At 41.5% G+C, this 14,087-nt stretch overlaps 1 protein-coding gene across 2 annotated transcripts in view; it reads right to left on the reverse strand.

Moving 5' to 3' along the window:
- The window catches only part of CCDC158 (coiled-coil domain containing 158), a 72,005-nt gene extending 61,184 nt beyond the window's left edge, over nucleotides 1–10,821 (reverse strand). Inside the window, exons 1-3 of one of the 2 annotated variants that reach the window (XM_027769746.1) lie at nucleotides 10,435–10,514; nucleotides 4,057–4,199; nucleotides 1,801–2,018 (exon numbers count right to left, since the gene is read on the reverse strand). In XM_027769746.1, coding sequence (XP_027625547.1) covers nucleotides 1,801–2,018; nucleotides 4,057–4,126 — 288 coding nt within the window. In that variant the 5' untranslated portion in view covers nucleotides 4,127–4,199; nucleotides 10,435–10,514. Of the gene's footprint in view, nucleotides 1–1,800; nucleotides 2,019–4,056; nucleotides 4,200–10,434; nucleotides 10,515–10,776 lie in introns of those variants that run through there. The other variant, XM_027769747.1, reaches the window with a different exon arrangement.
- Nucleotides 10,822–14,087: the final 3,266 nt, after the last annotated feature.

Consider the following 14,087-nt stretch of genomic DNA (forward strand, 5'->3'; position numbering starts at 1 on the left):
AAAACCAAGATTAAATAAGCAAAAACCAAAAAAAAAAAATAATAATAAATAAATAATAAAAGAGATCCAGACAAAGCTAAGACAGATAATACAAGGAGTGGAAGAACACTTCCAAAAGTTCACATTTACGGAGATGGTCAAGAGACCACCAGCCATAAAAGAACACGATGCTATGGCAAAGAAGTCATCAAGGGAGCAAAGGTCTTGGCAATGAAAAATATGATGCAATGAAAAAGTTTAATTCAGTAGAAATGCTGGCAATCTAGAAATGCCTTCCAAATGTAGAAAGAGTAGACAAAAAATTCGAAAGAAAAGGTAAGTGATTCAGAGGTTTAACCTAGGACATGATATATGCCCAAGAAACTTTCAGAAAAAGAGAACTAAGAAAACAGAGGGAAAGAAACTGCCAAAGAAAAAACACAACTAAATTCCTCAAAGGTGAAAGGCACAAATCCACAAACCAAAATGGTCTGATCCCAAATCCAGCCCAGGGAAAGCAGAAATAAAAATCCATACCTAAGCACATTAGGGTGGAATTTCAGAGATAAAGAGGAAACACTCGAGGTAAAGTTAAGTAAAAACGTATCTACAGAAGAACACACATCAGGTCGCCACCTACTTCTCAGTTACAACACTGACTCTAAGAGTACAATATCGTCAAAGGACTGAGAAAACAATGACTTTCAGGTTACCCAGACAAATGATCCATTTGGTATTAATGCAAAACAAAGTCATGCTCAGACATACGAAGATTCCTAAAATATATCTCCAGAGAAACACAATCAGGACAGTGTGTCTGCATGAGACCTAGAAGGAAAACACTTCACGAAGAAAAGAACAATCACCTGTGTCCTATGTTGTTAAAAAGTTGAGTAAGCCCGTTGGCAATGAGGTGGTTAAGGCACTGGATCCCACATGGTCGACTCTGCAGTTTGTATCTTGGACCTAGTGGCCTGAAAATCATGCTGACACATGTGCATGCATGCCCAAAATCCCAGGAGAATGAAGGAGAAGGGATTGTGGCATGGCCATCCCCCTCTGGGCATGGCCTTTCCTCTCACTCTCTCTTTCTCTCTGGCAGGTGCACATGCTCTAGGGCAAAAACCTTAAAAAATAAATAAATAAAAGGTAGAGAATAGTAAATGACCGAGGCAAAGGTGTGAAGGTCTAGACTGGCATGGAACAGATAGGGAAGAGCAAGCGGCTGGAACAGAATGTCCATACGGGGAGGAGGTAGCAGACTACGCCAAAATATACCAGGGAAGAGCTTTGCATATGATGGTAGGAAGTTTGACCTCTGGGACTGGGAACTATTGAGACTTGACATGCAGTTGTAAAGCCAGCCTGATTCTACATGAGGTTCATCTGAAATGTTTAGCAAATAACTTCTATATGCGATTTAATTATCATACATGCACATGCACTAAAATCCTAGCTACTACCATTATTCTGTAAAGAAAAACCAGGTATCAGGAGAGCAAGACAGATGGCCTGAACCAATTGTTAATTAACACTGCCAATGAACGTTAATGGTAACATTTGGGCTATTCAAGTTTCATTAAAATTGTATCACAAAGTTAAGGCATTAGAAATAATAATCGACAAAGAGAAAATAGATAGACTATTCCTTAGATCAATTTTTAATACTGAAATAGAAGGTAAAGGCCAAAATAACAAGTTTAACCAATAAATCCATTGTTAACTTTTTCTTCCGGGAAACTTAGATTCGACTCCGAGGCAACGTGCCTCACTATCACCCGGACACGGCCTCAGGTGCTGGAAGAGGACGCTGTAACTCACTTCATTTAGTTTTCTCTGCAGATCTTTGACTTGATGTGAATATTCTTCCAAAACACGTTCGATATGTTCCTTTCCAGGGTAAGGGATGATTTTCCTGTGAGGATCAAGTTCCACTTCATATTTAGGGAATAAAGGAATCTGTGTCAAAGTCCCAGGTGAAGATGTGTTTTCAATGATCGTACCACGAATAGGTGACACAAAAAATGGGCTTGACGAACCTAAATGTTAAAGAATTCATTCATTAGTTTATTCCTCTTTGCAGCAATCCTTATGCTAGGTGATTCTCTCACGAAATTCTGAAGGAGATGAAGGAAGGTCTCATGTCCTGGACAAAAGGCAAATAGGCAAGAACTTAGGCAGTAAAAGGAGAGTTGGAGCCCTGCTGAGCACAGGGTACAAAGGAGGGAGATCAGATGATGTTGCAGCTGAAGAGCCTTGAAGCGTCTGAGTGAGAGGAATCCCTCCCGGAGCACGGGGGAGGAGGACGACATCAACTGCAGCTCGAGTCCTGAACCTGGTAGCTTAAAAATCACCCTGGGTGTGTGTGCATGCATGCCCAAGATCCCTGGAGGAGTATGGAGGAGAAGGGATTGTGGCATAGCCAACTCCCCTGGGGGGCAGGGGTGGTTTTTCATTTTCCATCTCACTGTGTCTGTCTCTGAAACTTCTCCAAGAGAAAGGTAAACTGTTCTAGCTACACAGTCAAGTAAGATGGTCCAGAACTCCCCTCCAAAGAAATGAAACAAAAATTCAATCCAATCTTAGGGAGGGAAAAAAGCTAACTAAAATTTTTTGGGGGGAAAACTGGAAAAATTTAAATAGGAACACTTTAGATGATATTACATTGAGAGAACTTGTCTTAGATATGATAATGCAGTTAGGCAGGAAATCATCCTCATTCTTAGAAAATGCATGTTCAGGTTTGGGGACAAAAATCATGATTTTTTTTTTTTATAGAGGTTTTTACTATAGAGTGTGTGCGTTCACCAAAAAGACAGAGAGAGACAGAGAGACAGAAAGCGAGAAATCACCCCCAGGGGGGATGGCCACCCCGCAATCCCTGCTCCTCCATTCTTCTCTCGGGATCTTGGGCTCGCATGCACACGCACCCGGCATGAGTTTAAGCCACTGGGTCTGGGACTCGAACCACAGTCAACTACATGGGAGTCCAGTGACACAGCCATTACACCAACTGCTGGTCCCCAAAATCATGATGTTTCTAACTTATTTTCAAATAGTTCGGCAAAGTGAAATGAATACTATAGGCGTACAGATAAAGCACATATGATAAAATGTTGGTGACCGGTGAGTCCAGTTGAAGGGCATACAAGGTGGTCCCTGTTCTGTTCCTTAAATTTTTCTACAACTTTGGAAGATTCCAAAATAGTTATGGGGGAAGGGTTCACTGGATTTAGCAAAGCAGGGAAATCAGGCTGCACGATGCCCAGGATTATTTCAGTAAAATACTGAAATAGAAGGCAAAAGTCCTAAGGCAGTAGGTTATCGTGAATAAATGGTGAGGCAACACAGTGAATGCAGACTTTTCTTTCAGAAGGCACAGTTGTGAAGGAAAGGAAAGAGAAGGAAGGCACAGGGGGCCAGAGGGTGGCATGGTGGTTGAGGCACTGGACTCCCACAAGGTGGACTGCAGTTCAAGTCCTGGACCTGGTGGCTTGCTTACTCACTTTCTCTCTCTCTCTCTCTGGTGAGTGCATCTGCTCTATAGAAAATTTAAAAAAAAATTAATAAATTACATAAATAATTCTTTATAAAATAAAAAAGGCAGGCACAGGTTGAGAACAATTTTGTTGTGGTTTTGTGTGTTCCATGTATCTCTCGGTGTTTTTAGCTTGGTAAAGACTTAGCATGTTTTTATTGATGGACAGGTGCAAATGGAATGGGACAAACCAAAGATATCAGAGTGAGTGAGAGAATTTCTGGGGTAGATCAAGAAACATAGGAGGAAGAAAGTAGTCGGGAAACATCGTGGAATGTGCTGAGGTTGAATTGCCTCAACACAGAAAGGACTTTTAAACAAAAAAGGCAATAAAAGCAGAAGCTAAACAACAAATATGCTAATTTTTTAAATGAAGCAATTCCTTCCTCAAAAAAGCAGAATTATAAACAACATAGTACATGTCCATGACCCTGCAAAATCAAAAACAAAATAAACTAAAACACAGCAGCTTGAGTGACTATTCTCTAGCTTATTTAATTCTAATTTTTCCGCCATTTTTTCTCGTAAATAGTACATACCTCCATTGGATGTGATGCCACTACTTGATAAAAGATCTTCCTTATTTGATTCACAAGCTTTTGATCCCATATTAAATATTGCTACCTTTTCTTAGCGATCTTGAAATGTGAATGCGTCCCTGTTTGGTTCTTTTAGCTCTTGTCTACAAAAGCCAGAGATTTAGTCTTTGTTAATAAGGTACTATATGAAGAAAAAAAAAAGGTCATAGAACAGGAATTGATCCCATCAACCACAGTTTGAGTCCCGGACCCAGTGGCTTAAACTCACGACGGGTGAGTGTGTGTGTGTGTGTGCCCAAGATCCCGAGAGGAGAATGGAAGAGAAGGGGTTGCGGTGTGGCCATCCCCCCAGAGGGGGATTTCTCGCTTTCTGTCTCTCTGTCTTTCTGGCGAGCGCATGAGCCCTATAGCAAAAACCTCTCCAAAAAAAAAAAAAAAAAGACAAGAAAAGGGGAGGCCAGCAGGCAGTGTGGTAGTTAAGGCACTGGATTCCCATATGGCCACAGACCTGGTGGCTTGCATTCTCACTCTCCCCACCACCCTGCTGTCTCTCTCACTGGTAAGTACACGTGGCCTATAGCAAGTTAAATAATACTACTAATAATAAATAAAATTAAATAAATAATTCAAAATAAAGAAAAGAAGGAAAATGATTTTCAGATTGGCTCATTACAAAAAACTTATGCTGTGTAAAAGATGCATGCTTGAAACACACAGATTCAAAGCAAAAAAAAAAAAAAGGAATGAATGAAGATTTGCCAGGCAAATGAAAACAGCAAGAATGTATGGGTTAGGAGCCAGGTAGTCTTCGAGACGAAGAGCAGTAAACAAGACAAAGGGCACTTTAAAGCCACACAGCACAACAAAGATGTGACACCGCTGACCATCTATGTGCCACAGAACAAAGCAACCACTTCAAAAAAATACAGACAGTAACTAGAAACCATACAAAGAGACTTTAGCAGGCCACTAGGATGAGGACACATGAACAAAAATTAGGGTATAAAAGATTTAGATGAAGCAATCATTAACATAGGCTCCTGGAAATATACAAAATATTGCACTTTGATAAAAGATAATATACTTTCCTCTCAAGGACACATGATACATTTATAAAAATCAATCATCTTCCAGGGCACGAATAAAAGATCTGGAGGTTCCTCAAAGCAGAAATGTTACAAACAACACTTTCTGGTCACATGTTAATAAAACTGAAAATTGGAAATGAAACCTCAATGGGACCAGCAGGTGGTGTGGTGGTTAAGACGCTGGACAATCTCACATAGGTGACCACGTTTTGAGTCCTGGACCTGGTGGCTTGCTTTCTCACTTACCCTCCTTCTTTCTCTCTCTCTGTCTCTCTCTCTGTGACTCTCTCTGGTCAAATTAAAAATAAATGAATGAATAAATAAAAATTAAATAAATAATCATTTTTTAAAAAATTGATCAATGAATAAAATTAAATAAAATAATTCTTTTAAAAAAATGAAACCTCAAAACAAAAAAGAAGCCTTACACCTGCAGGTGGCATGGTGGTTAATGTGCTAAACTCCCACATGGCCAACTGTGATGCAAGTCCTGGACTTTGGGCTTGTTTTCTCACTTTCCTTTCTGTCTCTCTCTGGTAAGTGCATGTGACCTATAGCAAATTAAAAAATAGTATGTAAATAAATTTTAAAAGATCATTTATTAAACAAGTCTTTTGTGATAAAGAAAATACAGACAGAAATGAAAGCATTTCTGAATAATAATGATCATGAGTTCATTTTATAATAGAATCTGTGAGATTCATTAAAAGCAAGAAAAGAGAAAAATTCTCAGCCTGATCTATATCAATAAAAGTGAAAGAATGAAAATTAGTGGATTAGGGGCCAGCAGATGGCGTGGTGGTTAGGGCTCGGGGCACTCCCACATGGCCAACCATGGTTCAAGTCCTGGACTTGGTGGCTTGCTTTCTCACTCTTTCTCTCTCTGGCCAAATTAAAATAAGTGAATGAATAAATAAATAAAACTAAATTAAATAATTCTTTTTAAAAAAAGAAAATAAGTGAATTAAATCTCTCAACACAGAAAGATAAATAAAAATGTAAACCAAAAGAAAGCACATGTGAGTCCAACAGGTGGCATGGAGGTTAAAGGTGCTGGACTCCCACATGGCCAACTGAGGTTCAAGTCCCTGGCAGCTGGCTTTACTTACTTTCCCTTTCTCTCTCTCTCCCTCTCTGGTTGAGTTTAAAAATATTGATGGCAAGTAACATTCAATAAATACATAATTCTTAGCAGAAACAAATAGAAAGAATATTTAGGAAATAATAAAAACAAAAGCAGTAATTGAGACAGAAAATAAAAAGATAAAATAAATCAAAATCTTTGTTCTTGAAAAAAAAAAAACAAAATAATAGATGTGAGAACCATTAAAGTGATGAAAAGAGGAAGATCAAATACATTGTAACACACTGCTTAACATTTTTACATTAATTCATGAGGGTAAACAGCATTTAAAAAAAAAAAAACAAAAAAACCTGCCAGTTAAATGATGTGCTTATTTTTTTTAAAACAGAATTCCTTTTTAAAAAATAATTATTTATTTAATTTTATTTATTCATTCGTTTTAATTTGACCAGACACACAAACACACACACACAGAAAGAGAGAGAGAGAGAGAGGGAGGAAAAAAGCAAGCCACTAGGTCCAGGACTCGAACCATGGTCAGCCATGTGGGAGTGTCTAGCACCTTAACCACCATGCCACCTGCTGGTCCTAATGGAATTTCTTTTTACTTCACTCACAGTTTCTTATACTGAAGTGCCATCTGTCGAAACTAAAATTAAAGATAGATTCTACTGTAACATGTTTCATACTATCACTTTTAGGAACTAACTGGTAGGTAGAGAACCATCCATAAAGAATGATAACAAATGGAATGTTAGTCCAGATTGCTAGGCAATGTATACATTCTAAGTAGAGAGACTGCTATTTGGTGGAAAAACCTCATTTAAACAAGTTCCATCATGAACTTTTGTTTTGTTTTAATTTTTGCTATGGGAGACGTGTGATCACCAGAGAGGAGAGAGAGAGAGAGAGAGGACAAAAGAGAGAGAGTGAGAGAGAGAGAAATCACCCCCTCGGGAGGATGTCACACCTTAATCCCTTCTCCATTCTCCTCTCGGGATTTTGGGCACGCTCATACACGCCCCTGCCATGAGTTTCAAACCACTGGGTCCAGAACTTGAACAACAGAGTCTGCAATGGGGGATCTAGTTGCCTCAACTTCAATGCTACCTGTTGACTTCCATCACGAATGTTCTATAATTTTACTTACATGCTAAAATAATGCATTTTTGGATTCTTCTGGATAATGAATGACATTAAGAAAATTAAAATTACTGAAAAGTTACCATAAACTACAGGTAGATCAAAAGTATCAAGGCATGATCAGGACAGGTAGAATCATAATCCCTATTGGAAAACTTTATACTAATCTACTCTGCTCAATACCGAAACCTTAGATTCAAATATGAAACAGCCACTAAGAGCAAAGCAAGCAGATTTGAAACTAGACTTTGGAGGAGAAAGAAAAGAAGAAAGAAGAAGGTTTGACTTTAAGATAGTCTGATGTGAAAATCAGGCTTATTTTACTTTGACATAAAATATTGAAAGCAAAAAACTCATTAATTCAGTTCCTGTTTAGAGATTGGTAAACAGGGAGCAGCAGGTGATGTGGTGGTTAAAGTGGCTGGATTCTAACATGGCCGACTGTGGTTTGAGTCCCAGACCCAGTGGCTTAAAAATCACACCAGGTCTGACATGACACGTGCCCAATGACGAAAACCTAAAAAATAAATAAATAGGGACCAGCAGACAGCATAATGGTTATATTGTTGGACTACCACGTAGTCGACTGTGGTTCGAGTCTCAGATCCCGCATCTTGAAACTCGCTATGGGCACGTATGCATGCGTGCCCAAAATACTGACAGGAGAATGGAGGAGAAGGGATTGTGGCCTGGCCATTCCCCTGGAGGGTGATTTCTTGCTTTCTGTCTCTTTGTCTCTCCAGTGAGTGCATGTGCCCTACAGCAAAAAAATGCTCTTAAAAAAATAATCAGTCAATCAATTAATTAATTAAGATCGGTTAACAGGCCATTGGAAAGCAGCAGCCTTCAGAGGGGGATTTTTTTTTTCTTAGAAAATTAATGTTTTTTAAAAAAAGACCATAGGTTTATGTAAGAGATATTTTAAATCATTATAGCTGTTTTGTTTTTGTTTTTGTTTTTAACTTTGCCAAAGAGCCCATGTGCTCACCAGAGAGAACCAGATGGTCATGCCTCAATCCCTTCTCCTTCATCTTTCTCTCCCTCCTTTTAGGATTTTGGGGCACACGTGCACATGTACCCAGTGTGTTTCTCAAGCACTGAATCTGGGGCAAAGGTGCAGTTGACCGTGTGGGCTCCAGCTGCCTTAACCATCAGGTCATGGGTCAGCCCAATGTAAGAGTTTTTAAACACCAATTTATTTATAAAGAAGATGCTCAGTACTTCTATTTGCCAGTGCTGCTAAGTTATTTTATGTGCACTGAGGTAATGAAATTTGAATCTAAAGAAACATTTGTAATTCAGAACTGGACTATTGTAGATTGGCATGGCCTCAATTGCTCAAATTGTCATTCCTTTATTTTCAGTGACATTACAAATATTGAAATATTGTTGCAATCTGCATACATAAAGTTTAGGAAATCATTAAGGACTTCTGGAAGAAAGGTTTCTTGCCTCAATAAATCATAAAATTGTTAAAATTCTGCACTGGGGGGACCAGCAGGTGGTGTGGTGGTTGAGGCGCTGGCCTCCCACGTGGCCAACCATGGTTCAAGTCCTGTACCTGGTAGCTTGCTTTCTCATTTTCCCTCTCTCTCATCAGATTAAAAAATAATAATAAATAATTAAAAACAAAAACTCTCCATTTAGTTGATTTGGGGACCATAACCTACATATTTTAAATCTCTTGAGTAAAATACAGAGCTGAGATCTTGGCCTCTTCTGGTATGCAAAAACTCTATGTATGCACAATTCAGCCTGATTTAAAATTATGAACAAGTGTACACTGAAAGGAGTCTTACACTTTTGATAAGGAATGGCTATGCAAATATTCTAGTGATCTGGTCGGAATGTTGGAGAAAGGGCTTTAGAGACCACACACCACAAAGAGAAAACTGAAGGAAAACAGTTATAGGCCTTAGTGTTTGTTATATTGTTGAGCTGAAGGACTCACTATTAGGACGTCGGGTAAGTCATGAGTATTTCCCTTGTTTTTCTATGGACAACGCGCCATGACATTCCTGACAACCCAGTAGTATCTCCTGGGTTCTTACCCCTTGTGCTGAAAGGCAATGGCAGGTACACCTGCACTTTCCCGAGTGTCAAAAGTCCTCACCTTGCTTCCTTTCCTTGTGGCTGCAGCTTAAGGTGCATCTGTCCCATGACACTGATAGAATAAATACCTGTCTCCATAGAGACCGGATTTAGAATTGAAGCTGTATTTTGATTGGTTGCAGATTACTTACAGTGAATGTTCTATTTAGATTCCTCGATTCATCAGCTAATGACCTAACACTCCCAGGACGATGAACTATTCTACCTTCCACAGAAATCTGAGACTGGAGGGGCCAGCAGTTGCAACTCATACTTCTGAGTCTCAATGTCCACCCTTATTAAATGAGATTAAGTTGCATTTTTCAACGTTTTAAAATGGTGAAGGTCTTTGTTGTTGTTGTTGTTGTTGTTTTTGGAGAGGTTTTTGTTATAGGGTGCATGCGCTCGCCAGACAGACAGAGACAGAGACAGAAAGCGAGAAATCACCCCCCAGAGGGGATGGTCACGCCGCAATCCCTTCTCTTCCATTCTCCTCTCAGGATCTTGGGCACGCATGCACACACACCCGGCGTGAGTTTTAAGCCACCGGGTCCGGGATGCAAACCGCGGTCAACTACGTGGGAGTCCAGCGACATAGCCATTATGCTAACGGCTGTTTCCCAAGGTCTTTGTTTTTTAAAATTTTGACAGAAGGCACATGTGCTTGCTGGAGACAGAGGAAGAGAGAGAGAGTAAAAGTAAGAAAGCAAAGCCCATGGGAAACGGTCATGCCACAATCCCTTCTCTTTCAACTCTCCCTCCTCTTAGGATTTTGGACATGCTCACATTCAAGTCACACACTCACGCCATGCACCTATGCATGTTCCCATGCCCAGTATGTCTCTTAAGCTGCCGGGTCTCGGACTTGAACTGAACAGTCAGTCACGTGGGATCCAGCCACCCTAATCACCGCATCACAGGCTGGCCCAAGAGTGAATGCCTTTCTTCAAATATTCTGAGCCCCAGCTGTACCTCTATGGAATGTAGAAGGCGCTACTGACATAGTCTGAACACCACAGAGGTAAAGCCCTTGTAGTTCTTATATTTGAGTTATCCCATCTTATTCATTAATCAAGTTCAAGGCTTCAGGGCTTTTAAAAATAAAAGAGATGCAGATGGGACCAGCAGGTGGCATGGTGGTTTATTTGCTGGCCAAAAAAAAAAAAGAAAAGAAAGAAAGAAAAAAGAATAAATAAATAAAATTACATAATTATTTTAATAAATAAATAAATTAGATGCAGAAATAATAAATTAGTTTATCAGTTGTATATGTTCACAGTTCTTATATATAACTAGAAGTAAAACAAGAAATACCTTAATTTCCTGGATATTCTTATTTTTCACTTATTCTATAAACACCTGAAAAAAGCAGAATATTGAAAATCTGTTTATTAATGTATTTTATTACCTGAGATGAATTATTTTTAAAAAGTTCAATTCAAAAGTTAATTTTGATAGCCTGTGATCTTGACAATACCCAAAACAAATGTGTACAACAAAAAGAGCAACAACCCTGTTAAATTATTTTTCCTTTTGTATGAAAGTACACTTTTGCCATTAGGTGTGTGTGCTTGCCAGAGAGGAAAGAGAAATCACCCCCAGGGGGTCTATGGCCACATCGCAACCTCTTCTCTCCGAAATCGTCCTGGGGTGATTTTTCAAGCCTCCAGGTCCAGGACTCAAACCACAGTCGGCCCCATGGAAGTCCAGTGCCCTAACAACCACACCACCTACTGGCCTCTCAAAGTACCTTTTAATTAATAACCTAGGGACCAGTAGTTGGCATAATGGCTATGTCGTTGGACTCCCATGTAGTCGATGGTGGTTCAAGTCCCGGACCCGGGGGCTTAACCTGGGCGCATGTGCATGCATGCTGAAGTTCCCGAGAGGAGAATGGAGGAGAAGGGATTGCAGTGTGGCCATCTCCCCTAGGGGATGATTTCTCGCTTTCTGTCTCTCTGTCTCTCTCTGTCTTTCTGGCAAGCGCCCTATAGCAAAAACCTCTCAAAAAAAAAAAAAATTAAAAACCTATAGTACTTATCTAGGTTATGCTTGTGAACACAACATATTCAATTATAAGCTCCCTTTTTGGTCCACTTCTAATTTTGTTGGTACGGAGCTCACTGGCATCACCAGGATAACAGAAAGTAAACCCAGCGCCCATGGTGCTCACTGCACGGCTCATGATCTCTTAACCCAAGTCCCAGACCTGACCCTTCTCTAGGTACAGTTTCCAAACTGACTTAGACAGCTCTCTTCCACAATTTAAACTGCTTGTCACCACTTGGAAAATGCTTTTGACCAGGTAATAGCGCTTGTGCTTGGTTAGCGAAGTTACTGGGTAGACGGGACCAGCAGTTAGTGTAATGGCTATGTCACTGAACTCCCACATAGTCGACTGCGGTTTGCATCCCGGACCTGGTGGCTTAAAACTCACGCTGGGCATGTGTGTATGTGTGCCTGAGATCCCACGAGGAGAATGGAGGCGAAGGGATTGCTGCGTGGCCATCCCCCCTGGGGGGTAATTTCTCACTTTCTGTCTCTCTGTCTCTCTCTTGTCTATCTCTGTCTGTCTGGCGAGAGCACGCACCCTATAGCAAAAGCCTCTCAAAAAAAAGAAAAACCTAAAAAAAAAAAAAGTAAGTTTGATCAGTTTAACATTTCCCTTTTGGGTGTATCAGGGGCCCTCTGTAAACATCTAAGAGTTATTTTGAGGTCAAAGATCCTCTGCTATCACTAAAACTTAAAACAGAAAAAGTTAGTCGTGAATTTATTTTTCTGTTAGATATCTACTATGTAAAATGCTACACACAACACATAGACAAGCAAGTTGGCAACTGTCCCTGTCTCATTTTAATGAAGACAAGAATGACAAAGACAAACAAAGCAAGACGGTGCGCCCGGAGATCACTGTCACCAAGAACCCAAAGTGCGGTCAAACTCAGGCCCTAGGACCTGGAGCTTCTGCTGCGTGCAGCCCTCCTAAAGTCCCAAGAGAGCTCTCAAACTAAGATAACTAGAATCTGACTAGATTCAGGAGCCACAAGTGACTCCAATTTCTGATCCACGTTTGTGAGGCTTCCTTCTTAAGACCTGGGACAAGGTATAAGGAATGTCCTGGTCAGGACGTTATTTGGCCACTCGAAGGTTCCCAGATCTCACTGGGGCCTCCAAATGTTGTAGCGTGCAACCGAATGAACGACCACTAACGTCAGATTAAGGTTAAAGGGAGTCTTTATTAGCTGGCCAATGACTATAGCCTGAGGCTCAGGGCGGAGAGTCAGAACCTTAGCCCCAACCAAAGTTTGAGTAGTCTTCTTATAGGGAGTCAGTTACCAGGGGGTTTTTATGTGAGCAATAACAGAAGTTGAATCAAGCAAGTTAATTACTTTTGAGGGCACTCACTAGACCTTTGTTTAATGGTTTTTGTTTTTGTTTTGTTTTGTTTTGTTTGTTTTTGAGAAGTTTTTGCTATAGGGAGCTGCACTAGCCAGAAAGACAGAGAGACAGAGAGACAGAAACCCCCCCCCCCTCCCCAGGGGGGATGGCCACACCACAATCTCTTCTCCTCCATTCGCCTCTCAGGATCTTGGGCATGCACGCACACGCGCTGGGCGTGAGTTTAAGTCCCACCAGGTCTGAGACTAGAACCACAGTCCACTACATGGGGCTCCAGCGACATAACCATTATGCAAACTTCTGGTCCCCGTTTAATGGTCTTCATGGCTCTGGCAGGGGTCTGGTGATTGATAGTTACATTGTAAAGGAACATTAAACAAAAGGGTTTGGGCTAGTTAGTAAAGATGGTAATGGGTATAGGATGTCCCCCCTGGATATGGTTTTTGTGTGGCTAGTATAAGTTATTTTTTATGGGAAGAGTAAGTAGGTTTACAGAAGTAGCCAGTCATGTAAGGGTAAGGGAACAAAATGGACGAACAGTTGTTCATGTACAAGATCTAATATGTACCTTCCACACCCTGAGTTGACCTCAGTTCTCCACTGTCCGCTGGCCTTAAGTCCCTGACACAGGAACAAAACCTGCAACAGCCCCAGAGGGGACTTGAAGGACAGTTTCATGGAAAAGAACCGTGACCGAGGAGAAGTCACTGAGTTGCCAGCGGAGGCTAATAGGCGATGAGAGGGCTCTGAGGACGGGGCCTTTGCACAGCTTTCCAACAGACGCGTGTGGGTGAGAGGGTGACGTCGGGGCTGGCGGTTCCTCCCCCTCCCGCGCCTGCCTGGTCTCTGCCTGTCCCCGCCGCGGGGTGTCGCAGGAGAGGCCAGTCCAGGCGGACGGAGACGGAGACCCAGACGGAGCTTATTCTTTACAAACCACGTCGCTCTGCACCGGCCCGTGGCCTTCGAGGCCCCGGGTTCACCGCCACCGTCCCCGGAGGTCTTGCGACCCCCGAAAACCACAGCAGTCCGTTCCGTTACAGAAACAATTTATTGGGCATTTCCCATGTGCAAATAGGACCAGGGCACTGGCAAGGCCCAGAAACGGGTGTGGGGGAGACCCACCTGCCCGCCCCGGCCCCAGGCCGCGCCCGCCCTCGTACCTGTGCCCAAACCTCATCCTAAGAGACCGGCGGCATCTCGGCGGGGCGCGGGCGGGCGCGGCGGCC

Source organism: Tupaia chinensis, unplaced genomic scaffold (genome assembly GCF_000334495.1).
Source record: "Tupaia chinensis unplaced genomic scaffold, TupChi_1.0 Scaffold000086_1, whole genome shotgun sequence".
In the NCBI taxonomy this organism is placed as follows: domain Eukaryota; kingdom Metazoa; phylum Chordata; class Mammalia; order Scandentia; family Tupaiidae; genus Tupaia; species Tupaia belangeri.